The 24,624-nt window shown below is 46.5% G+C and overlaps 2 protein-coding genes across 3 annotated transcripts in view; one reads left to right on the plus strand and one right to left on the minus strand.

The window, feature by feature from the left end:
* Positions 1-4,164: 4,164 nt before the first annotated feature.
* Positions 4,165-22,617, minus strand: SEPTIN2 (septin 2). 2 transcript variants are annotated; one of them, XM_054073884.1, is made up of 13 exons: positions 22,595-22,617; positions 18,640-18,672; positions 17,830-17,950; positions 14,405-14,491; positions 13,534-13,657; positions 12,486-12,620; positions 12,143-12,260; positions 11,732-11,833; positions 11,290-11,435; positions 10,453-10,536; positions 8,012-8,069; positions 7,381-7,493; positions 4,165-6,952 (listed from the first exon to the last, which is right to left on the minus strand). In XM_054073884.1, exons 2-12 carry the CDS (start codon positions 18,646-18,648, stop codon positions 7,389-7,391), a joined length of 1,089 nt encoding a protein of 362 aa, XP_053929859.1. In that variant the 5' UTR covers positions 18,649-18,672; positions 22,595-22,617; the 3' UTR covers positions 4,165-6,952; positions 7,381-7,388. The 2 variants fall into 2 exon arrangements, with proteins under 2 accessions (XP_053929859.1, XP_053929858.1); XM_054073883.1 differs by lacking the exon at positions 22,595-22,617 and adding an exon at positions 21,325-21,447.
* The window catches only part of HDLBP (high density lipoprotein binding protein), a 40,023-nt gene continuing 37,078 nt past the window's right edge, over positions 21,680-24,624 (plus strand). Inside the window, exon 1 of the mRNA XM_009567710.2 lies at positions 21,680-21,815. The gene's annotated coding sequence lies outside the window, so the exon portion shown is untranslated. The remainder of the gene's footprint in view (positions 21,816-24,624) is intronic.

Genomic DNA, 24,624 nt, shown 5'->3' on the forward strand with positions numbered 1-24,624 from the left:
AGTGTTTTGCGTTGGCTCTCAGGGTGTTTATTTACTCATTCTACAGAACACAGCGAGTTCGCTTCACAGAACTTGGGAGCTCCTCTGTTTCCTACAGGATTTTCCCATGATTTTTTGGCTTCTACCTAAAAAACGAGGCAATTCTTACTCTTTGCCGCACGCCCCAATTTGTTTCTCAATAAAAGCCAGGAGGATAGCCAGCTCGAGGCACTTCAAGCAGGATACCTCGACACGGCAAAGTTGCTAATGGCTGGCATGTCTTATACATCTCTGACATTTTGCCATCCCTTTCTTCATGTGGGTGAGCAGAAAACTGTTATCTGGCAACTTGGACTCCTCTTGGAATGCAGCCGTACTGTAAAGCTGACATGCCAAGAACCGGTTACAACCCCCTGGGAGATATGTGCAGAGCTGAGGATCCAAGGAGTCCGAGACTGGAGCTCATTGCAGCATGCCCTGTCACAGGGTTCTCGGGCAGAGGCTGTGCAGGAGGTGGTGGAGTCCCCATCCCTGTGTTTAACAGTCAGGTGGATGGGGTACTCAGGGATCTGGTTTAAGAGTGGACAGGCACGGTTGGACTCAATGATCTCAAAGGTCTTTTCTAACAAAGGGATTCCATGATCCCCACAAATCTATTCCAGCTCGGTTTCAAACGAAGCGAGCAGTAGTCACCCGCAGGCTCAGCAGAGTTCGCAGCTCTCCTCACTCTACCCAGGAGCTCTGTCGTTCCCACAGCAATCAAAGCGTGACACTTCTTGCTTTGTGGGATCCACCCTCCAACCGAGCAGGCTGTCTGCAGGCCACCCCCGCTCTAGCCAGAGGTGGTTTCCAAATAGCGTGTTGTTCCGTCTGGGACAGCCGGACACCTCCTCTGCCTTGCTGGATTTACAGGCTCTCATTCCTGGGGGTGAAAATGAGCCTCATTTGTCTCCTGCATTTCAAGCACCGAAACTGAACTTGTAGTCACACAGCTCCATCAGATCTTGCCTTGCTAAACGCGGTAGAACCTCCCTAACACACCTGAAACCCTGACACACCCTTACCCAGCTGCAAGCCAGAGCCAGGCAATCCTATCGTGTCTGGGCCACGCTGCCAACAACAGCCACCAAACCACTCCTTAGACAAACTGTTTCTTCCTCCTCATACTCCTTCCATTCCCAGTTTCTGCATTTGACCCAGAATTACTCCAAATAGAACTTCGCTGCACATGCTCCCACCCGGTTACAGGGACATCAGGCTGATTCCAGCATCATTCCCATCTCCACGTGAAAGGACAGGCAAGCAGGCAGCAGCATCTCCTGGTTTTTGGATGGTGCAGAGACCTTCTGAGTCCCGTGCTCCACAGCAGCCTGCCTGCGAGCTCCAGCAGCACAAAGCTGGTCTCGTAGGACTCAGCTACACCAAGGAAACCAGACCACGTGCCCAGCCTGTTCCTTCTGAGGTGTCCCAACGAACAGGATGCACTGCAGCCCAGATCCAGCAGCTCCAGAAAGAGGGGACAGGTACAGTGGGGACAGGACGAGCTGTTAGCAGGACTGGTCATTCTAACTCTCCTGAGAAACACGCTTTGGAATTCGTTGGGGGAAAGGCTCTACAGCAAGTTCAACTGTAAAGGGTTTTAATCACCCAAACTAAACCTTTCTTCCCAATGCAGGAATCCATTAAGAATTCCTTTCTAGCTTTCTCTCAGAAGCATAAGACCTGCTCTAAGTCTTTCAGCTGAAAACCATTCCCTCTCATCCTATCCCCATTTCCTGCAGCCTCTTTCAGCACTGGAAGCTGCTCTAAGGTCTCTCCACAACCTTCTCTTCTCCAGCCTGTCCTCACAGCAGAAGGGCTCCAGTTTATCCTGGAGAAGAGAGGGCTCCAGGAAGACCTTTGAGCAGCTTCCAGTACTGAATAAATCTTAGTAATTCTGTTGAAGAACAGGCACAAGTGGGCAAACAGGACTGGAAGAGAAATATCATGGAAGTGCAGGCATAAATTGGAAATGCATTCAGAGAAAACGGTTTAAAAACTTAAAACAGTTATAAATAAAATCCGCACCCAAACACATCCAGCTGTGTTTTGCTATTGCACATAAAAAACAGGGGTTTGCCTGCACAGCCACATGCGAACACGGCACTGCGACTCCAAACCAATGTGAGAGCTTGGGTTTACTAAACAAAGTTAAAGTCAAATAAAACTTGTTCCAGCATGTAAGCACATAAGTCAACGTGCTGCTTGAGGAATGCCCGAGTGTAACATTCCTTCCAGCGCTGCTGACGGCAAAGCAACGTGCAAAGAACATTTCCAGAGTGGGTAGTTCCATTTATCATCATTTTAATGATAGTTATACTAAAGTATTGTAATATTTTAACTATTTTTATTCAAAATGTCTTCCTCCGTGAGTGTGTAACAGCGAGGGTTGAGAAGACCACTGGCACTGACGCACACATAGTGGAACACAAAGCATACAGTGCGTTTCCTCAGCGCTATGAGGTGTGTTGCTGTAGGTATGAGATGCTAGCTCAGTCCCCGTCCACAGTTACCGGTCATCTTATTTACGTGCACAGAACTAACAACTCGGGATGACTTTTTTAATAAGTATTCCAGGGATTGTTTCATTGCGCAACTCTTCGTGTCATTCTTTTCCAGTGCTCCTTTCCAGAACTGGATCCGAATCCCACAAAAGCAGCCTCTACACCTGACAGGAAGGATGTTGTTCCAAAGAAAACTACCCTCAGTACCAACAAGAAGTCTTTCAACAAGCAAGTCTGACGGACTCAGGATGCTTCCTTGCCTCTTGTCTCACCCTAGCCTAAAGATCATAGAATCACAAAATCACTTGGTTGGAAAAGACCTTTGAGATTGAGTCTGACCGTCCCTGTCCACTACTAAACCAGATCCCTGAGCACCTCTCCCACCCATCTGTTAAACCCCTCCAGGGATGGGGACTCCACCACCGCCTGCACAGCCTCTGCCAGGGCCCAAGAACCCTCTCCATGAAGACATTCTTCCTGATGTCCAACCTGAACCTGCCCTGGCACAACTTTGGGCCATTTCCTCTTGTCCTATCACCTGTCACTTGGGAGAAGAGCCCATCACCCACTTCAACACAACCTGCTTTCAGGCAGCTGTAGGCAGTGACGAATTGTCCTTTAACCTTCCAGTTCTACACTGAATACTTCAGATAAATGAAACATAACCATACTTTAAAACCATAGATGAAGGGAGACAACATGCAGAGAAGCGGTCTGATGGCACTATGGGTGCTTCCCAGCACAAAGCAACCCAAAGTGAGGCATCCAGACAAGGATATGGCAAAAGTGACACATTCCAAGCTCAGAGCACTGCTGTAAATCATAAAATCATAGAATAGTTTGGGTTGGAAGGGACCTTAAAGATCATCCAGCTCTACCCCCCTGCCACGGGGGCTGCCCAAGGCCCATCCAACCTGGCCTTGAACACCTCCAGGGATGGGGCAGCCACAACTTCTCTGGGCAACCTGGGCCAGGGCCTCACCACTCTCATGGTGAAGAAATTCTTCCTTATGTCCAGCCTAACTCTGCCCCTCTCCAGTTTACACCCACTGTCCCTAGTCCCATCCCCACAAGCCTTTGCGAACAGTCCCTCCGCAGCTTTCTTGCAGCCCCATCAGGTACTGGAAGGTCACTAAAGTCCTCTGGCAGCTCAAGAACCCAACATCGCCTGGTGTTCTTAACCTGTAACAGCCATAGAGGTTGTTGAAGTCATTTCCCAGGAGGATGAGTCCTAAATTGTTCTGAAATACCTAGAATGAAGATCAACTGCCCTTCCACTCTCTCCAGGAAACAAGTAGGACTCACTGGAAAAAACGATCCCTCACGCTTACAGCACCACCTAACAACAAGCAGGTTCACTCTATGCTACCGTAATAATTAAGGGATGTGTAAGTCTGGTGAGAGCATCTGGGAAAGCAAGAGCCCACAGGCAGGACCAGCAGCTGTGGGAAACCCACAGCGAAACGCCCTGTACCGACACACTCGGAGCACGCAGCATTAATGACGATGTTTTACGCAGGTTCATTGAGGTGTTCTCTTTCAACTACATCTCCATTTCTCCGTCATATTTAAAAAAACGTCACCACAAAATCAATGTTGCCAGGTTTGATTACAAGAAAGAAGCATAGCAAAAAAAAAAAAGCGTATTTTAGCACTTTTTAATTATAGTTTTGGCTAATGGCAGTACACAAACCAGAATACAACAGATTTTTTTTTGTACCAAGAGGAAGCACCTTTAGCTACCAACTATAAAGCTCTGCAAATTCAAAGGTATTTTGACTCCTAAAATAAAACCCATAACAATGGCATAACAGGATAAGAATCATGGCCAGTTCAGCAAAGCCACCAAATGACATCGAGCTTTTGTCTCCAAGTCTTCTTTCTAGCAGAAACCGAGCTTGTAGGAAATGGAATCTGAGAAAGGCAGTCTCACTTTTCCTGGCTTACCATGAAACCATTAATCGCAACAGCATCACAAGAGGAGTGAAGGGGAGACAGAATTCCAGAGCCCACAGCAACGAGCTGCCGTAAGGACTGCGGTTAACATGGCACATGCCATAAACTCCCCTTTTTCCTACTGAAACCAAACCAAACCTACAAAAATATTTCTCCTGTTAGAATTAGTCGATCAAAAACTATTTGCCTAAGAACGAAACAGAATACTTCATCCTGAATGGAATATTTAAATAGATATGATATTTCAAAGAATACACTGCCTAAAAGGCTTCCACAGGCAGTGAGCAAGCAGCGCTAAACACATGGACAACCTGCTTTTGTTCCCATGTCAGAAAATACTGGAAAACACATCAAACCAGCACACACAGGGTCACTGTGCCCCCAGCTCCTCTGCATACCTGTGAGATTTCACAGTAGTTCTTCACGTCAGGCTCACAGCACCACCACAGCCAACCAGACTCTCCCAAAAACACAAACAGCCCAGAGCCACCCTTCTCGGCAAAGCCAGGGTGGCTGCAGCGCGCGGTGCTCAAAGCATTTCACACAGAGGTGTCAGACAAACAGCTCGACAGCAGCCAAACACTGAGTTATCAGAAAAAAACAGATTTTGGGCAACTGAAGGACAGCATGAGACCTCAAAAAGTGTTTAATGGCTGCAGTTCTTTTCATAAATTTATGATTCGCAACTGATTCACAAAAATATATCAAACCGTTTAGAAATAAATGGGCGCTGTGCGGTGTTTTCCAACAATGCCACCACACCACCATGCTTCTACACGCTCTCTCAGAAAAGCAAGACAAGAACTTTGAGCTGTGTGTTTGTCCATCTACATTTTAGATGTAAATTTTTGACAATGGGGGACTTTGCGCTGCATCTCGTCGCACAGCAAGGTTCCCAACTGCAGTGTTGTCAAGGTAAGGGAAGCTCAAATGAGTCGGGCCAGACTTTGACACTACTTGCTACCGGGAAGCAAACCGGAGCTCCTTGGCAAAGGCTGCAAGGCAGGATTTCAGCTTCACATTTTTAGAAAGATTCAAATACGAAACAATTCATACAGAGCAGTTGCAGGCAGGTAAAAATGTCAGTTGCTTAGCAGGTTTATATTTACTGTAGCCACTTAAGAACCACTGGAATTAGACATTTGCTGTACAAATCCTGCTATCTTTTTCGAAGAAACATTAAAAAAACTATAAATTTTTTCTAGCTGCACCTGAGCTCCAAGAAGAGACGAAACTTGCAATTCTATCTGTTTATTAGCTGTTCAAGTAACAACATTTTTAACGGATCAGATTAGGAAATCTGATCACTGGCTTTATATATGCGTTTCTGCCTGCCCAATGAGCTCCCACAGGGCACAGGGAGCGGTACAAGTCCAGCCACACTAAAACCAACCTCATTTACTGTTACTTTGGCCTAAAAGAAACCATGTAAATTCCCAGAGTTCCTTCCAAATGAATACTGCTGCTCGGCCTTGGAGCAAGACCTTCGATACAGTTAGCATCGATGCTGTCAGGCAGTGGGCACTTGAGAGGAGTGTGCTAGGACGTATTTTATGCTACAATGAACAGCTTGCAATGCCCTAAAAACAGTATAAAACACTCACTGGGAATTACAGAATTGCTTACACATTTGGCTCTAGTGAACACCTATGCATAGAAAACTGCTCTTTGGGGTCTACCTCATTTAACAATATCAGCGTTATTCAGGTTTATTTAGCTACGAGAATGTGAGAAAATAGCAGGGCTGATATGTGCTGACCTACGAGAAACTCTTAAAAATTATCTGCAATAGAGTAAGAGATTTTAGGCAAAAAAATAAAGAATATACATCCCTCAAGGTTATATCTGAAGGAAATAATGCCTGGCTTATAAAATACAGCGTGCCTCTTCAAGAGGCATTTTCCCTTCTTTTGTTAAGACACAAGGCATGCTCAACTTTTAATTCAGGACTTGCAGAGGAGAAGGAAGTCACCTGCCCTGAGCAGAGGCAGAAAAGGGCGGATGGTCTCACAGACACCCCTGTAAACACGGCGTGAACCTCACGGGGATCCTTAAAGAGGTGGCTGCTACCTGCTCCTGAGCAAGCTATCGCCAACAGCTGGGTTTTCTACACGTAACGTGAAGGTGAAAGCAGGAAGCTAATAAGCCATATTAAAACAAAGACTATTATCTATTGCCATATCAAGCTAGAAAAGTTTCAGTGTCTATTTTGTGTCCCTCATACAATGGGATATTGAAAATAAGCTAAATATAAGAATTACTAAACCAAACCAAAGTCAAAAGTGTATAACATATAAAATACTGACTGACTACATGTTATGAAATACAAATCACAAGAGTTACCACACTGCATTTCCACATTAAATCCTAGAGCAAACTCCAAGTAATCCGTTGAGCAAAAGGTCTCCTTTCTGGTGTAACAGCACCATTACTCAACTCGAGAATGTCTCCTGTAAGTCAGGGTACGAAGCCATCTGAAAATAAGAAAGAAAACCAGGATTTAAGTTCACTTACCTTTTTACAGTGAGAACCCTGAAAGAACTGCACATGTTTTAAAAGCCACAATGAAACAATGTCTTCACCCCGAGTTTGAGAATCCCCTGTTTACACAGTGGCAAAGACTCCTTCTGTGATCCCTGCCAGCGTGCATTGTATCGGCTTTCTGGAAAATCTGAACATGTAGCCACACACATCTATCCACACAGACACACAGCATCACACTGATGTTTACTGTGGCTCCAAGCTCTTTCATGTCACAAACAGGAGTTAAACCTTTAAAATCATTAACACCAAAACCCACGCAAACCCATCTTGTAAACACTTCTCCACAATTTCTTACTACCAACCACCCCAGCGAGTAATTGAAAGAGAAACCCTTTCAGTGGTTGTTTGCACATCTTACCTAACACTTTACACGTGGTGCCCAGGAATTGCAGTGCCGTCTCCTTCTCCGCTTTGCATCTGCATCTGCATCTGCGCCTGCATTCTCGCAATCATCTCCTGCATGCGCCGAAGCTGGAAAAGTAGCACAGAAGAATCATTCAGCCTGATTTCCCCTCAGAACATGACTCTCTGCTGCCACCACGTATTCCAACTCAAGAGGGAACCTCTATCTGCATTATCTTTATCTGATGGGTAATAATCTCAAGTTACAGCATCATCTTCTGCTGCTCTTCTTCATTCATTAGGAGGGCAGGAATTTACTGACTGAATCAAGCAGGGTAGCTGACTCCAGAACCTGCACTCGTGTGAGGATGCTCTCCCTCCCACACAGGGGGCAATGCACCCATCTCCCATTAGCACGATGGACTGGGGCATTTTACCAGACCCACCTGTTCCGATAAACCCGTATCCTGAGATTCCTCAACACCTCTCTGCCCTCCTCTTTGTTATTACACATTGAATAACTTTGTATTAGCAAACCCTGTCTTTTCCTTTACAAATTACCAAGATTGTAGAAATGATTTCAACTAAAGCGGTGATACAAGTAAAAAATTCCCCCACCACAAGAATATAGAGTTCTGCCATCTTACTTCAGCTTCTTTCTCAAGCAGAATCTGGTCTTTATTCACTTCTTCGTCTTCTATTTTCCTAAAATAAGATTAATATTGCTCAATAATGTGCATATATTCTAGATTTTGAGCTTCCAGAGAATGCTTTATTGACAAAAATCAAGGCTCTTGAAACACAAACATCACTGAAACGTGTTCTCCACACAGCGGCACTCAAGTCTATTCCTTACTCCTTCTTAAAGTCACGCCCATAACAAGCATAAACCATTCTACCTACGGCTTTAAAACATGACAGATCTTCATGTGTAGGGATCAATAAAAATGACTTCTGAAGCACTACGCAAGCACAGCTGTTTACCTCTGCACAACATCCCCTACCTGAGGGCAATTTGGGTACCACACAGATACAGCAAATTCAGAAACATGGCAAACACGCTCGATTCTTCTCTTGTATTGGTGCTGTAAGCCAATTGAATGCCATCAAAATGTAACGTCAAGGTAATGCTGGACAAGTTGTCAACGGAAGTATGGAAGCAACATGTAAAATAATCAGTGCTCTAAGAAATCCTGCTTCTGGAAACCTGCTCACCTCCAGGCAGAGGTGCAGTTCTATCCCATCTCTAATCACAGAATCTCTTGGTCGGAAAAGATCTTCGAGATCTTTAAGTTCAACTGTACCTGTCCACTCCTAAACTAACGTTGCGAACCAAGTTTGCCACCAAACCTCTAAAAGGCTCATCACGAAACCCATGGCAGAAACATGACCACCACAAAGAGCCGGAATCCTCCCAATTGGAGGAACCCGTATGCTCTGCTCCACTTACGATTTTGCAGTTTGAATAGTTTTCTAGTATAGTCACCTTTTTTATTTTGGAAAGTCCAGAAGATTTCTTTTGCACAACACGATAAAGAATGGCACAAACATTGACTACTCCTGTGAAAATTAAGCCAACGCTTTCAATCAGTACTTCTGCAAACTCTTGCTTAACAGATACCCAGTTTTACACTGAGGAACTAAGCAGAAGAATCTTTTTACGTACTCCATTTTCAAGATTGCCCGTTTTGCAAATAGCTATCCCTATCCTGCAATCCAATGGGGAACCTTGACGAGCAGATTTAATCACACATGTGTCATCAAAAGCGCAAAGCAAAGAAACTGATGCTTAAACGTTAACAGAGAAACAGATTGTCAAAAACCCCTCTTGTGCCCAAAAGCCTCTAAAATACTAATGAATGCAGCCAGCAAGCACTAACTGCCAAGCACTGCCGGTGCAGCAAGGGCAAACTTGAAATAAATTCACACTCAAATTGTCCTCACTTACAGTCAACGTAACTACAGCCTCACACCACTCCAGACGTGAAAACAAAAGACATAGAGGCTGTTTAACCAGCCAAGGCACAAGAAGATGCTTTAGTTTCACAGACACCCCAACTTAACAGCAACTCTCACAGGTCCTTGCCACCTAAGGCAACCTTAAATTCTCTATAAATGGCTAAATACTGTTTTAACTCCAGGTGACCTTAGGCTCCCTTACTGCCAAGTCCTCTTTACAGGCCTGTTGGAGAACAGGCACCAGAACTTGGCAAAACTGTTTTATTTTTATCTTGAACTTCAGAAAACAGGATTTTGAAGGCAGAGAGAAGGGCATGTCATCTTGACTGAAGGGAAAACCTGACTTGTAGGCCAGTGTCACAGGCTGAGGCAAACTCCTCCTGAAAACTGACCAGGCACGTGACAAAATCTGTGGCAACAGCAGGATGTGAAAGGCTTTGCAAAATAAATCAACCCCACTGAAATGTGCAGTTATGAAACCCTCTAGCGGCTGAAACAAGAGAAGCAACTGAAAAATCTAAAGCAGGGAAAACCCCGGGTTTGAGCAAACTCAGCTTTACAAACCCTGCTGTTTTAGTTAAAAATGTGGTGTGCTGCCTCTCTTACAAGGAAAGCCGTGCCCTAACCACCACAGCTCAGAACAGGGTTGAAAGGCATTATCCTGTGACTGCTTTGCCAGGAAAATTATTTATTTATACCATATTTAATAAAGTCCTGCAGAAGGACTCGGGTTTCTCTTTTTAAAGACATAGTTCAAACGCTCCAGTTGATAATTCTGAAAAATTACCTTTTTGTAACACAGCACGGACCTAACGGGCAGATTTCTTAAGAGATTTATCAGACATCTGCCCACGTACTGGCCTCAAACTCTCCAATCCAACTATGTTCAACCTCTACAACACAGCAGAGATCAAACTATACCCTTTTAATGTCACAACTGCCTCTTCAGCTTCAGGCAATGCTTTTTCTTATGCTCAGTGTAAGCGCTGAACTCAGTGCTGATGGGAGCTACAGAGCTGCCCATGATCCACCAAACCTTAGGAAGTAAATGGTTGGAGAGACAGCAAGAGAGAGCACAAAGAGTGAATTCAGAAGAGGAAGAAACTGCATGTAAGCATAAGATGACAACCTGCCGCCTCGTTTGAGCCTCTCGGAGCGGAAGTTCTCATAGTGAAGATCCTGGGTCACCTCCTGAAGATCTTGCATGTGGGTGCTGGAGAAAAAAAATAGGAGATCCTTGTGTCTCATCAGCTTGCTCAACCAACTCAGACACTCAGCAACATACCGGGTCAAAGCATTCAGCATGTAAACCCACTGAACACACTGATTTCAAAGCTAATTTAAGTAAAATTCATGCAATAAAAAGTGGGTAGAGACCCCCTCAGGTCCTAGGACAGCCCTGACACACCTGGCTTAGCATTGCTGAAGTCCTGCTGGGCACGGGAAGCAGAGTAGCAAAGCCTGAACAAACCCAGCCAGCGGGATTTGAAGTCTGGCCCTTTGCAAATATGTATGTGCACAGAGATAGATGTAAACAAGCATGAGGCACGAAGCGCTTTGCTTGATTCTCTCAGGATCTGACCAGCAATACATCGAGTCGCCTTCCCTGGAGGTGTTTAAGGAACGGGTGGATGAAGTGCTTAGGGACATGGTTTAGGGAGTGTTAGGAATGGTTGGACTCGATGATCCAGTGGGTCCTTTCCAACCTGGTGATTCTGTGATCCAAAGAATTGGACAAGAGATTATTTTCACAGAATGGCTGAGTAATTCAGACTGGAAAGAACCCACGGAGCCTGCGTGCCTCGGCCTAAGCCAGGACAAGGGTGCTCACAGCCTTCCCCAGACCAATCCTGAATCCTCCGAGGATTCCATCACTGATCAAAACACCTGCCACGGTGGCCAACTATCTTACTGATGAGGTCTTTTTTCTTTAAAAACTACCATTTAAATTAGTTTTCCAACTTACATCAACATGGTCCTCAGCTTCAGGAAGTCATTATGTTCCGGATTCTCCACTTCAACTACACCCCATGGGTAGAGTCGACCTCTAACTTTTTTACCTTTGGCTTCAATGAGTTGATTGGATCCAACTACACAAAACGGGATGCTGGCCTGAAAGCCAAAAAATGCCAAAATTACCAGAACAAACAACTCCAAGAACAACTCTTTTTCTGCTCAGTGCTGCGTAGTATGGTAATAAGTCTGTAATGCTTTTAATTTGAAGCTCTTGGAAGAAAAGTCCCTGTTACCACCATGTTCCAGAGAGGAGAGCCTGGGCACAGGGACACGTTGACTCTTTCGAGGTCTCACGGCAGGCCACAGAACGCACATTGTCCTAAAGCCCACTGAGCAGCCCGAAAAAGAGACAGTGTGTTACGCACAGATGTAACCCACCACGCCAGCCCTACCTTCAGGAGTCTGGTCTGCTCTTTAAAGTCTTCGTCCTCATCTGATTCAGCATCAGGCAGGTGATAAATCTTGATGCCATGCTCTTCTATTTCATCCAGAATCTGTGATTTAGAATATAAGAAAACTGAGATAATACACATGTAAAGTCAGCACTTTTAAGGTAAACTTAATTGTAAAAGTAGCCAATCTGTCATTTCACAGGCAACACTTTAAGGACAATCTCTTGTTGAAATCCATAATAAAAGAATCCACAAGATCACGAACTACACATTAAGTGATGTGACACTGTGCACGAGGTGTTTTTTCTGGCTAGGACAGGGCAGGGTTGAATGAGAATGTCCCTCTCTGCAGCGACTACATTGCTGTTACCACGGCACAACATTGTTCTCCAAGACAGAAAAAATACTTACTCTTTTCTTTAGTCTTTCTCGCTCTTTCAGAGAAAGCGTGTCAGCTTTTGCAATCACTGGTACAATATTGACTTTGTTGTGTATGGCCTTCATAAACTCAACATCCAGAGGCTTAAGGCTAAAATTAAAAGATGGAAAAAAGTTTAATTGATTTAATCTCAATTACCAGTTTATTTTCATACCAACACAGATCTCCCTCTTTGCAGAGACAGAAAGAACACACACAATTAATTCCAGCAGCTCTAGTACTTCCTTAAGCAATGGCAATTGATTCTGCACATTTAGGTCAACACGCACAAACCAACCCCCTGAAATAAAATCATTTAGACAGAGAAACACCTACCCATGACCAAACGGTGAAATGAAATAGAAGCAGCAGTGAACCCGGTTATCTATGATGTGTCTTCTGTTCAAACCACTTTCATCATGCAGATACCTCTCAAACTGCTCATCAATGTACGAGATTATGGTCTTAAAACTGTAAAACAAACGTGGATTTGAGAAATTATGCTCATTCCCAAATGGACTGTAATTTTAGTGATGTTTCAAAGGTAATATTAAAACACAAAGACATTCTGCCAACAAACGAGCCTGCTGATGGACAAAAACTAACATGGTGATGTTTTAAAACTGCAAGAAGAGCACAGATCTTAAATTTTAATTGAATTCTAGGATAACAATATGCCTATTTTTTATCTACATTAAGATAAAAGAGCAAATTTCTCTTGGGTTAGCATTTATCCTTTGACTAGCATTAATTACACACATTCAACATAATCTGAGCTTCTTGTTCTAAATCCATTTAAAATCACAGATACAACGATTTGGAAGGGACTTTTTAAAAACCATATGGTCCAACCCCCTGCCATGGGCAGGGATACCTCCCACTGGACCAGGCTGCTCCAAGCCCCATCCAACCTGGCCTGGAACACCTCCAGGGATGGGGCAGCCACCACTTCCCTGGGCAGCCTGGGCCAGGGCCTCACCACTCTCAGAGGGAAACATTTCTTCCTTATGTCCAACCTAAACCTCCCCTCTTTCAGTTTAAAACTGCTGCCCCTTGCTCTGTTTCTTCAGGCCTTGGTAATGTCTCTCTCCTTCTTTCCTATAAGCCTGTTTTACATACTGAAAGGCCCCAACCAAGTCTCCCTGGAGCTTTCTCTTCACGAGGATGAACAACTCCAACTCTCTCAGCCTTTCTTCAGTGCTGTTTCAGCCCTTGGATCAGTCCAACCGGGGAGTCTGTCCTGTGCTGGGGGCCCCACAGCTGGATGAAGAGGTTTGCAGCACACCTTCCAGGAGCTGCCATCTTATTAATACAGTGAGTTGCTTCAATTACTTATTTTGCCTCCGAGGAGAAACAAAGAATGGATGTCAGTCTGTGCACATACCAGTCTCGACAGTTGATGGCATCGCCGTATCCCGGTGTATCTACAACTGTCAGGCGGAGTTTCACGCCTCTCTCTTCAATTTCAACTGTTGAGGCTTCAATCTGCACAGTGCGTTCAATCTTCTCTAAAAGAGAATAAACATGATCTTTCAGGATAGAAGTTACAAGACTCTGTCATTTTGAGCTAAGCCAAAAGATTAATTGGCAGACGTGACCAAATAATCGTTACTGCATGGATTCTCTTCCAAGGCCTGAAAAGTACTGAGTCTTGCTCTGAAGTTAAGTTCTTCAAAATTTGAGATTTCATACAGCTCTTATATATAACATAGAAACTAAGGTAGAACGAAATGCAACAAACCATCTATTATCAGCAAAGGGAGAACAATACCGAATTATATGCAATGGATCTTTGTTCCTAAGGCTGAAAGTGAGAAGTGATAGCTTACCACGGTAGCTGACAATAAAAGTGAGCATTTGACAAGTTGCAAAGAGGGGGGAAAAACAGCGCCTTCCTCTCTTTTCCTACAATATTCCCTTTTGTTGGGTTCTTGTACACCTTGGTTAACAGAAGGCCTCGTAGAAGAAAAGGAGGTAAAGCTCACATTCACTAAGTATCAACCAAAAGCAAAAGCTTTTTTCCAAGCACAAGAACGGATCAACTTTCCAGGCGCTGATACAAACACCTCCGAGGGCTCCACACACCCTCTGGGTGCAGAGGGAACCAGTTCTATCCAACAGCCCAAATGTAAGGGAGGACATTAGAAATCATCACAGCTGGAAATCACTACTGGCTGTTACTAAAATCCAAAGAGAAAAGCATTCAGCTCCAAAAATCCATGAGAAAACAGAAACCAGAATAAAGGTGTGTTTACCAGCAGCTCCTGGGATTATCCTTTCTGGGTAGAGGTCTGTCAAGAAGAGGCTGTTTATTAATGTAGATTTTCCCAATCCAGATTCACCTACAATTCAACATAAACATATTTACATAATTAATTTCAATTGTATCCATATGGCATCACCTGACTACATGTAATTTCACATTAAAGGTAAACCTTTAATTGTGATTTTAAAATGTTCAGTTTACCATTTTATATTAGTAAAGTTTGCAGAAGAATAGCAATTTTTACGTCCCAGCTTCATAACACGCTTTTTCAGAGCTCTCACTGTAATTACATCTGTGAGTCAAGAGGAGTTCATAGAACGATAGAATCATTAAGTTGGAAAAGACCTTAGGGACTGTCAATCGTCCCTGTCCACTACTACATCATGCCCCCAAGCACCTCATCCACCCGCCTTTTAAACCCTTCCAGTGCTGGGGACTCCACCACCTCCCTGGGCAGCCTCTGCCAGGGCCTGAGAACCCTTTCTGTGAAGAAATCCTTCCTGATGTCCAATCTAAACTTCCCCTGACTCAGCTTGACGCCGTTCCCTCTTGTCCTATCACCTGTCACTCAGGAGAGGGCTGAATCTATTCAGACTTAAAATTGCCCATTTTGTGTCTCCTGATTTTTTTTAAGGCATGCTTTCCGCTCTTGCTCCAGAAGGTGATCGATCACACGCAATGAGAAGATCCTGTCTGGGCTGCAGCACCACTTGAGGCAAGGAAGAAGGCACGGCTGAGCTCCTGCCCAGCCAGGCAGCAGAAAGCGCGACGTATTTCTGCTTTCGATGCCAACCCAGCAAACCAGAACCCAAGGGAAGGGGAGCGTGACACGACCACTGAGCATATGCACGGAGCTGTTTTTTCACTGATGAACCAGAATGTCCCACAAATATATTTGTGTTTTAGGGCTACTGACTGAGCCACAAGGAAAGCTCAAGAGCCAGCTAATTAGCTAAAGATCAAGATCTTAATCAGAACAAACACATACAGCATAAAAAAGATCAGCAAGTCAAAGTGCTCGGTACTTCAATTCACTGAATGACACCTCTAGAATTCAGGTACTGATAGGGTTGATTAAAAAAAAAATGATATATTGAAAATGATGAGCTGCATGATCTTCCTGCATAACACAGACTCTTCTGCAACACAGTCCAATATATCTGAATAAAAGAGACAAGAGATGGAAGTATTTGGTAAAGAAAGACTTGGCGAGAAGCTACCAGTTTTTAATGCTTTACAGAATGCATCTCTCAATATCAGGTGTCACCTGGGCAGCCTTCACCACTGAGAGATGTGCAGCCAGAGGAACTCACACAGCCTCATTCCAGCAAACCCAAAACAAGTATGATTTTAACCAGTGGCATATTCCACACCTTCAGTCCGGGTAAATGCTCAAAGCCCCATCCAACCTGGCCTCGAACACTTCCACTTAATTCATAGCACAATAATGAGAATGAACATGAAGTTGCTAATAAATACAAAGTAAATACGAGTGTTCAGGATTTCTTTGGAGCAACACAGCCAATCGGCCAGACTGTTATAAATGCCAGGTCATATCTTCACAAACTAACGAGAAATAACAGCAGAAAAAACAAGGTGGAGAAGAAAAATCATTGATTAGAACTCTGTTGGAGCAGCTTTTTAAGAATAATTCTCCTGCTCAGAAATTAATCAGCACAGCTATTTAATGAAATTCACTATAGGCATTGTGATAAAACCCAGAAGACAGCTGACCAAAACCCCGTGCATATTTCAAGAGAAAGAATTCACATTCCATACTGTTGAAATAATCAACGATTTAAAGCATAGTTTATCTTATCTTACATCAACTGCCTCCCTCTGCCAGCATATCTTAAAATAGCATTCTAAAGTTTCAATGACATTACTTTTCTCCAAGTTATCTCCCTGAAGTTTCCATTTACCCCTTAGAATATTGGCAGGCAATGGCTGTGAAGTTACATTTTCCTCTGAGACGGGGTGGGGTTCACTGCCCTTCTGTCACACTGACACCTTGTCATTTCTTCCCTATTTTCTAACTTACAAGTGGCTGGAAACAGCTGCCTGATCCACAACCGTCCATGGCGTTCTGCCACAAGTGTTTCACACAGCACTGTCTGTGGTCAAACAGATCTGGAAATGAAGGGTGGCTGCAGCAGAGAAACCGCATCTCTTGTTTCTCCGAACTGCTCAGGTTTTTATGGTCACTGAGCAGTAAATTCTGAAGAGTTACAGTGGATACCATAACACGAAGCATCTGCTTAGAGTCTTTACTCTTGGATTTTATAAGAGATCCACGATGACATCGCCTTAGGCAAATCCAATGAAAGATACAGTAAACAAGTAAAATAAAATCCTAGGAAGATAAAAATCAGGGAACTCTGTGCAACATCAAACTACAGAAGACAGAAACAGGATAAAAGCACTGCTAGGGCTATCATTTGGCAAACCTAATGAAAGGCTGGAGGAGAGACTCTTCCTGTAACTCCTGGAATTCAAAGCAATTAAGAACTTCCACACCTCCTGACATGCACTGCCTCACCTTTCCTGCTCATTCCCAGTGCGATTGCTCTTCGACAAATCCAGCACACAAATGGGACTGACATCTTGTGACGCCAAGTAATAAAGAACCTAATTCTACTGCGATGCTTTTGCAAAAGCCTATATCAACAGCGAGAATTACAGAGTTCAAACACCAGAAGTGAGAAGCTCCAGCTCCCCAGCGGCGTGACCAACAGCCATCTAGAAGATGTCCAAGTCTGATTTGGGATCCCACTTAATTTGCAAAAATTAACACTGACTTCTGAAAGGATCAAGGTATTTCTGCGGACATACTAGATTTTTCTTTCCATTATAGATACCAACGCAGATTCTTAATGAAATAAACAGAGTTGAAGTTTAATTATTACTGCTAATAGAAAATCAAGATCAATTTAAAAAGTCACAGCTCACATCAAACCCATCCAATTCTCCATCTTCTCTTACGAAAGTGTTTAGAAGGGGTGGGAAGACCAGAGCTCAGACTCTTCTGAGCCACTGAAGCATACATTTTAAATAAATTAGTCTCCTTAATACTCTTCTCTTCATCAAAATACCACTCTCTTAATCAAAAGATGCATTCCATTTTAAATGGAATGCTGGAATCCTATAAGAAAGAAGAGAAGGAAGGAAGCAACGAACAGCAAGATCTCTTCACTTCACCCATGAACTTATTAATGTATTCAACCCCGGTTTGCAGTGTGGAAAACAACTACAGCATGAACGAATAAACTAGAACACAAAGTTAAATCCTACAGTACAGAAGAGCCTTCTGCTGCAAGCTGGAGCTTTGCAATAGTGGCAGTAATATTAATTTTAATCCCAAATTCCCTGTGAGCAAACACTAATTCCGAGAAAGACTATAAACCACTTCCTTACCAACCACCATGAGAGTGAATTCAAATCCCTTCTTCACAGACTTCCGGTGAACCTGATTGGGAAGGTTGGCAAATCCTACATAGCCAGGGGTTTCTGGATTGGTAAACTGAGCAGGCTGTTGCTAAAAAGACAATACAATAAGACAATAATAAGCAAACACTCAAGACATGTTTGTACATCTTCTTTTCTCCATGATTTCAAATGGTTTGAAGCTGCACAATGTACAAAAAAAAAGCCACGTGGCCGTTCCTGCTGAGGTACAGAACAACTGCGTTCACCTGAAGTCTTCAAAAAACAAGTTTGATTCATTCTTCTGCCACAGCAAAGGCAGGAGCTGAGAATGAGATGAATCCCACCTCATCAATAATACTTAAGTTACCACATTGTTTATGAAGCTTTTTTCCAGAAAATCAGCTGATTCTATCGGTAAATGAAGAAATTAAATCTAAGAACATTATTTTCTTAAACGATTCCTGCTCAAAACACAGTAGTAGAATGGAAGTTTCAATGAAAATGCAGCAGGGAGCTTGCATGCAGCTCTACAACCAAAGCAAACCCTCCCAAAGGCGTTAATCAACTGTAGAGGTTCCTACTTGGAGGAAACAACTTTAATATGTGTTTTACATCACTCAGTCTCTCAATATTACGTCTTCTAAATGTGATTTCCCTCTTATTTATGACCCAGTAGCTTAGCATACGCATCACCACCAAACACAATGCAAGTCACGCATTCTGCTGGTGCAGATTCACATTTAGAAACAAAATACCTGTTTCACATTGTTCTGTTGGAAGACACAAATGTTATCTTACCTTGGACATTTTTATGGAAGGTCAGGCACAAATCTGGAAAAATAAGAATGTTTTTCAGCTTACAAAGAATCATATGAGAAGGAAAAAAAACCAAGAAAACACAAAACAATATATTATGTTGTCCTCTAAACTGAAACAAAAGCATTCCTGGCTGGACATCCACATCTTGAAGCAGTGTCAGTTGCTGCTTGGAGGACAAGTCTTCGACTCCTTGGTATTAAGGCAGGGCAGGATTTTCAGCAACCATCGTTCCTATTGTCCAATGAGACAATAAATCCAGGCAACATGAGTGGGGGTGCTAAAGGCACTAGATGTGAGACAAACCATTTTGAAGCCTAAAAAGTTTACTTCCTTTCCGGAAACCAATCAAATCAGACACTCTGCTCACAGACATCTTGCTGCTAACAGGAAATGGCCTCTGCAAAGCTCAAAAAAAATGAATTCATGTTGTATTTTTTCTTTTTAGGCCTCCCTCCCCTCAACGTTTCCCTTCACACTTGAGCGTTTTGCATAGACAGCATCAAAAGGAAACATTTTCTCCTCCTCTTTCCTCTGGATGCTTGCAATTCGGTCACTTCAACTTCTCTTGCCAAGAAAAGACGTTCACATGCAGACGAATCGCTTTGAGATACAAAGCAGACGGGGAAAAAATAAATCTCTCCTCTAACACCTCCGTGCTAAAAAGTCTCTTCACAAAGACAAACAAAGAGAGCCTCTATCGCACCGACTTGGAGGAGTTGAAGAGATCTCATAATTTACCACGGCAATATAAAAACGTCAGCCTGAGCTGAATCTCCCAGTGAGGAGTGCTCCAAGCCGCCCCGCCGCTGGCTTGCTCTCCAACGGAAAAGGGATCTGTTCCCACTCACAAAGCCCACACGCCAGAGCCACTCCTTATCAGTCTGGCTCACTCCCACTTCTTTTTGACAGATTTGAAGTTTCCACTGTCTAATTCTTTTCTTCCAAGCAGACTTTTCCCAGCGAGTTCAGCTTCATGGGAAATAACACCGCTTCTCTTCGAGGTACAGCACCCTCTGGCCCGTGCCTCCTGTCACAAAGCCACCTTGAAGCCAGCACAAACTGCCAAGTGCCAAACAGCGAGCAGCTCAGCCCTTTTTGTGCTGGGCAGAACACAAACTTGTTTTCAAATCGGTGATGATTCCTGGCAACTCCAGCATTTGTTTCTCAAAGCTACTGCGCAGGTATAAAAGTGCAACCTCCTTTAGTTTTACTAAGGTGGAGTATTTCAGCCAACCATGGTTACTTCACTGTTAACAGCTACCAATCTGCTTTCTCCCTCTCTTCGGTAAGGAAGAGGTCAGTTCTGTGAAGGTCTTTTGATGGGAGAAACGCAGGAAAGGTGCTAAACGAGACAACCTGGTGTGGTTTCACACGAAGCTGAACTTGCTGACAAAACCCTGGCATTCTGGTTACACGTGCGGAATAAAAGCTGGGTAAGAGGCTTCTCAAGGGAAGTTTCATGCTAAAAACAAAACATCTGCAGTGTCTGTATTTCAGTCACTGCGCCAGCCTGTGACCTACAAAGCATTCGACCACTGAAGGGGTTATCTGTGAGACTTCTATCACCATGCAAGATTGCAGCGATAGCAACTCCTCCTTCCAAGAGTGTTTCCTGCCGAGTGATGTCATTGATCCCTGCTTAACCATTCTCCATGAGAGATTTTCAACGCCAAACAAAACTAGATCCTGCTAGAACACAGAAGAGCATTCTTTTAATTCATGAGGTCTGTCTGTCACCCAGGGCAGGCAAAGAGCAAAGTTTCTCACGGCTATCCAGGAGCCAAGGAGAGCTGTTTACGCCGATGGCTGCAGCCACATCACGTTTTAATATATGGACCAAGCACAGGAATCTCTCAGGGAAGATCTTTCCCACATCATCCCCCCTGGGGCAGCAGCTGAGCGCTCCCACGCAGGCAAGGGCAGCCCAGGCTTTCCTCTGGAGCTGGTCGATCACGTTCCCAACCCTCCGGTTTCAACCGCCCAGCTGGAGTTTCCTAGGACAGTGTGGCTGGAAGAGCCCTGCAGGGACTGCCCCGCAGCCCGGGAGGACAGAGAGGCGCCGCCGAGCCCCCCGGCCACAGCCACAGCCACAGCCCGGCCGGCGGCCCCCAGGCCCTTCCTCCTCTCCCGCAGCCTCTTGGCCTCCTCGTACTCTCTTGCAGCATCTTCCTCCTCTCCTACAGCCTCTTTCTTTTCTTCTTCCTCTCCTGCAGCCCCTGTCCCCTTCCTCCTCTCCCACAGCCCCCATCCCCTTCCTCCCGTCTTGCAGCCTTTCTCTTCTTCCTCCTCTCCCACAGCCTCTTTCCCCTTCCCCCTCTCCCACAGCCCCTTCCCCCTCTCCCACAGCCCCCAGCCCCTTCCTCCTCTCCCCCAGCCTCCTTCTCTCCTCTTTTTCTCCTCTCCTGCAGCCCCCTTCCTCTTCCTCCTCTCCTGCCGCCTCTTTCTCTTCTTCCTCCTCTTCCTTCAGCCCTTTCCTCCACCCCCGCCCCCCCCGGTCTGGGGGGCACAGGACAGCAGTGCCTCTCGCCTGCCCCCTCTTACCTCCCCCACCCCCCTCCTCGCCGTCCCCCCCCCCATCTCTCCTACCACCCCCCCCAAACCCTTCTCACCCCCCTCCTCCCATCTCGACCCCTGCCCCCCTCACGCCTCCTGCCCCCCCCTCACCTCACGCCGCCCGCACACCGAGGCCCGGTCGCTCCCGCCACTCCCGCCCGCCGGCAGGGGGCGTGGCCAAAGCAGCTGCTCCACCCACCTCGAGGGTCGTGGCCAAATGGCCGCACGAATCAATGGAGGTGGAGCCAATCCGGGGCGCCGCGAGGCGGGGGCGTGGTCATTAGACTGCTCCGCCTACTTGGGGCGTGGCCAAAGCGGCTTCCCTGCCCACATCAGGGCGTGGCCAATCGCCCGCGCGCCACAACGCGGGGAGTGGTCAAGTGTATGTACCGCCCACTAAGAGGCGTGGCCAAGAGGCTGCACCGCCCACTGAGGACTGGCTGATCCCAGTGCGCATGCGTCGCCCTGCCCTCGTTCCCACAGCAACCGCCGGTCAGGGTCCGCCCGCGCGCCGCAGGTCACGCACAGCTCTTCTTCACCAAGATGGCGGCTGGCCGCTCGGCCTCGTACCCAGCATAGGCTTCGCTGCGGGCCTACTAGAGGTAAAGCCAGGCCCCTCGCCCCGCCGCACCGGCGTTTGCGGGAGGCGGTAGGCGTTGGGGAAACGCCTTAGATGTGAGCGGGACGGGGCCGTGGTCCCGGTTCGGCGGGCGGGCGGGGTGCGCTGCCTCCGACAAGATGGCGGCAGCAGAGAGACGGGCGCCGCGCGCGGAACGTCTGGCGCGCGCCCCGTCCGCTCTATGGTCTCGGCGCTGCAGATTGGCGCGCGGCGGGGCACGTGCGCCAGGGGAGTGAGGTGGGGGACGGGGCGCGAGGGGTCGGGGGGAGCTCCCCTCGCAACCATAGAGACGGGGGGCGCGAAGGAGTCCCCTCGCAACCATAGAGATAGGGTGCGGGGGCTGCGCAGAACGGCACCTCCCCCGCCGCGGTCTCCATTGCCTCCGCCGCCTCCTTCCCCGGCAGCCTCCCTTCCCGTCTGACTGCCCCCGCCTCCTTTCGCCTCCCCATCCCCCATCGTCGTCTTCGTCCCCGCCGCCACCCCCTTCTCCCGTCACTCTCCCTCCGTTAACCCCCGCTTCCTCATGCTGTCCCCTGCCTCCTCCCCCCCGTCACTGCCCCTCCTCCCCGTTCTCTGCCACTGCCGCCTTCCCCCCATCCCCGGCTTCCTCCGGTTCCCCCTCGTCTTCCCCCGTCGCTTTCTCCCTCCCGCGCCGGAGCCTTCCCCCGGTGTCCGTTCCGTCCCCGTCCCTCGTCCCCCCCCATATCGCCTTCCTGTCCCCGTCTCCCTCTGCGTCCCCCCGATCTCCCCCCGGCGCCTTACCCCTGTCCCCCGTCGCGTTCCCTTGCCGCGGGGGCAGCGCTCCGGGGACCGGGCGAAACCCCTGAGTCACGCCCTGTGCCCACCCTGCGGCAGCTGGGCCAGAGGAGGCGGGGGGTGTCCCCGGAGCCTCGAGGCTTGGGGTTCTGCCCACCCTGCAATGTCCGTACGGGGTTTACGGTGCTCCCACTGGATCAGGGAGCTCCGAGCCCCATCCAGCCTGACCCCAAGGATGGGACAGCCACCACTGCTCTGGGCAGCCTGGGCCAGGGCCTCCCGACTCTCACAGGAAAATACTTCTCCCTAATATTTCATCTAAATCTTCCCTCCAAAGAAGATTCAGTGCGGGGAGGTGGTGATCCTAAGGCCCTGCTTGGCTACAGCTGAATTGGCTCAATATGTGATGAGTAGCGCTTCCCACGCCAGCCTTCCCCACACAGCAGGAAGGATTCCCGACTGGCAACAGCAATCCCTGCCACTAACAGGCGAGGGAGGAGGTCGTGCTGGAAATGTCAGTAACAGCAATAGCAGTTACCTCATAACTAATACAGGTTTCCCAGAGCAGTGGTGGCTGCCCCATCCCTGGAGGTGTTCAAGGCCGGGTTGGATGGGGCTTGGAGCCCCTGATCCAGTGGGAGGTGTCCCTGCCCATGGCAGGGGGTGGCACTGGATGGGCTTTGAGGTCCCTTCCAACCCAAACCAGTTCATGATAAGATGAGCCAGCATCCTTGAGTTCACAGCTCTAGACTAGAATTTGAATCCCAATTCACAACTCTGGCTGGGAAGTGAAGATTAGAGATATTCTGTCCTGGGGAGTCTGAAGGAGTCTTTTCTACACTGTGGTGCAACGACAGAATAAATTCTGCCTGCTGTTATGTGCTGTATTGCTTTATTGCATGTTTTCTATTTAGTAAAGCAAGTCAAACTGCTGCCTAATGGTTTAGTCTCCATTTTCCCTACTGTTGCTATCCTGCTGATACGTGACTGTTTTCAGTTAGCGTGCTGACAATTTTACAGATAACATAATGTTTTCTTTTTCCCCAAGCCAGGCTGGAAAGTGGTGTTCCATGTATCGTTTCCTAGGTGGGTTGCATATTGCTCCCTCTGGTAGAGGAATGTACATCAGAGGCAGGAGAGGAAGCAGTACCATAATTTGTAGCTGTTTCTGGTAAAGGTTAGAAAAAGCACTCATCCTGTTTGTACGCCAGTTTTTGTGACCAGATTCTAGGCAGGGCAACCTGTATCCTCAAGCCACAAAATCCCTCAACCTCTTCCTTCCAAAAAAGCCTACAGGCTGTATGGATCAGGAAAAGCTCTTACTAGATGTGGACAGTATCTGGAGGCCTATAAATGTCAGATGCAAGTCGTGGTGTATCCGTCTGCCCTGAGCTTTGCTACTGTGGCAGGATGCAGCACGCCTGGATCGATCTCCAAAGGCAGTTTTCCAAGTGGCTTGTGAGAAGTAGTTAAAATTAAGAAGCAGTTGAGAAAGCTCTGTGTTTGTCCTGTATCCATTGTTCCTGTGTTTCACTCCTGGGAGTGTGACACATGCTACTGTCTCCTCTTTTGGTGAAACTTAAATTGATTTCTTGTTGCCTTCTTTCCCTCCTCTCCCCCTGTTCTGCCTGAAAAGGTGAAAAAATTGGGACACTACTCATGTATTGAAGGTTACGACGTTCCCCACTTCCGTTGGTCTTGCTTCTCTAGACTAGGATCACAGAATCGCTTGGTTGGAGAAAACCTCTGAGATCATAGAGTCCAACCGTCCCTTTCCACTACTAAACCAGATCCCTGAGCACCTCATCCACCCGTCTGTTAAACCCCTCCAGGGATGTGGACTCCACCACTTGCTGGGCAGTCTCTGACAGTGCCTCAGACCCCTTCTCTGGAAAAAAAAAAAAATTCCCAATATCTAATCTGAACCTGCCCTGGTGCAACTTGAGGCCATTTCCTCTCATCCTATGGCCTGTCCTTGGGAGAAGAGCCAAGCACCCAACCTCACCACACCCTCCTTTCAGGCAGTTGTAGACACC

Source organism: Cuculus canorus, chromosome 9 (assembly GCF_017976375.1).
Source record: "Cuculus canorus isolate bCucCan1 chromosome 9, bCucCan1.pri, whole genome shotgun sequence".
NCBI classification, from domain to species: Eukaryota; Metazoa; Chordata; class Aves; order Cuculiformes; family Cuculidae; genus Cuculus; species Cuculus canorus.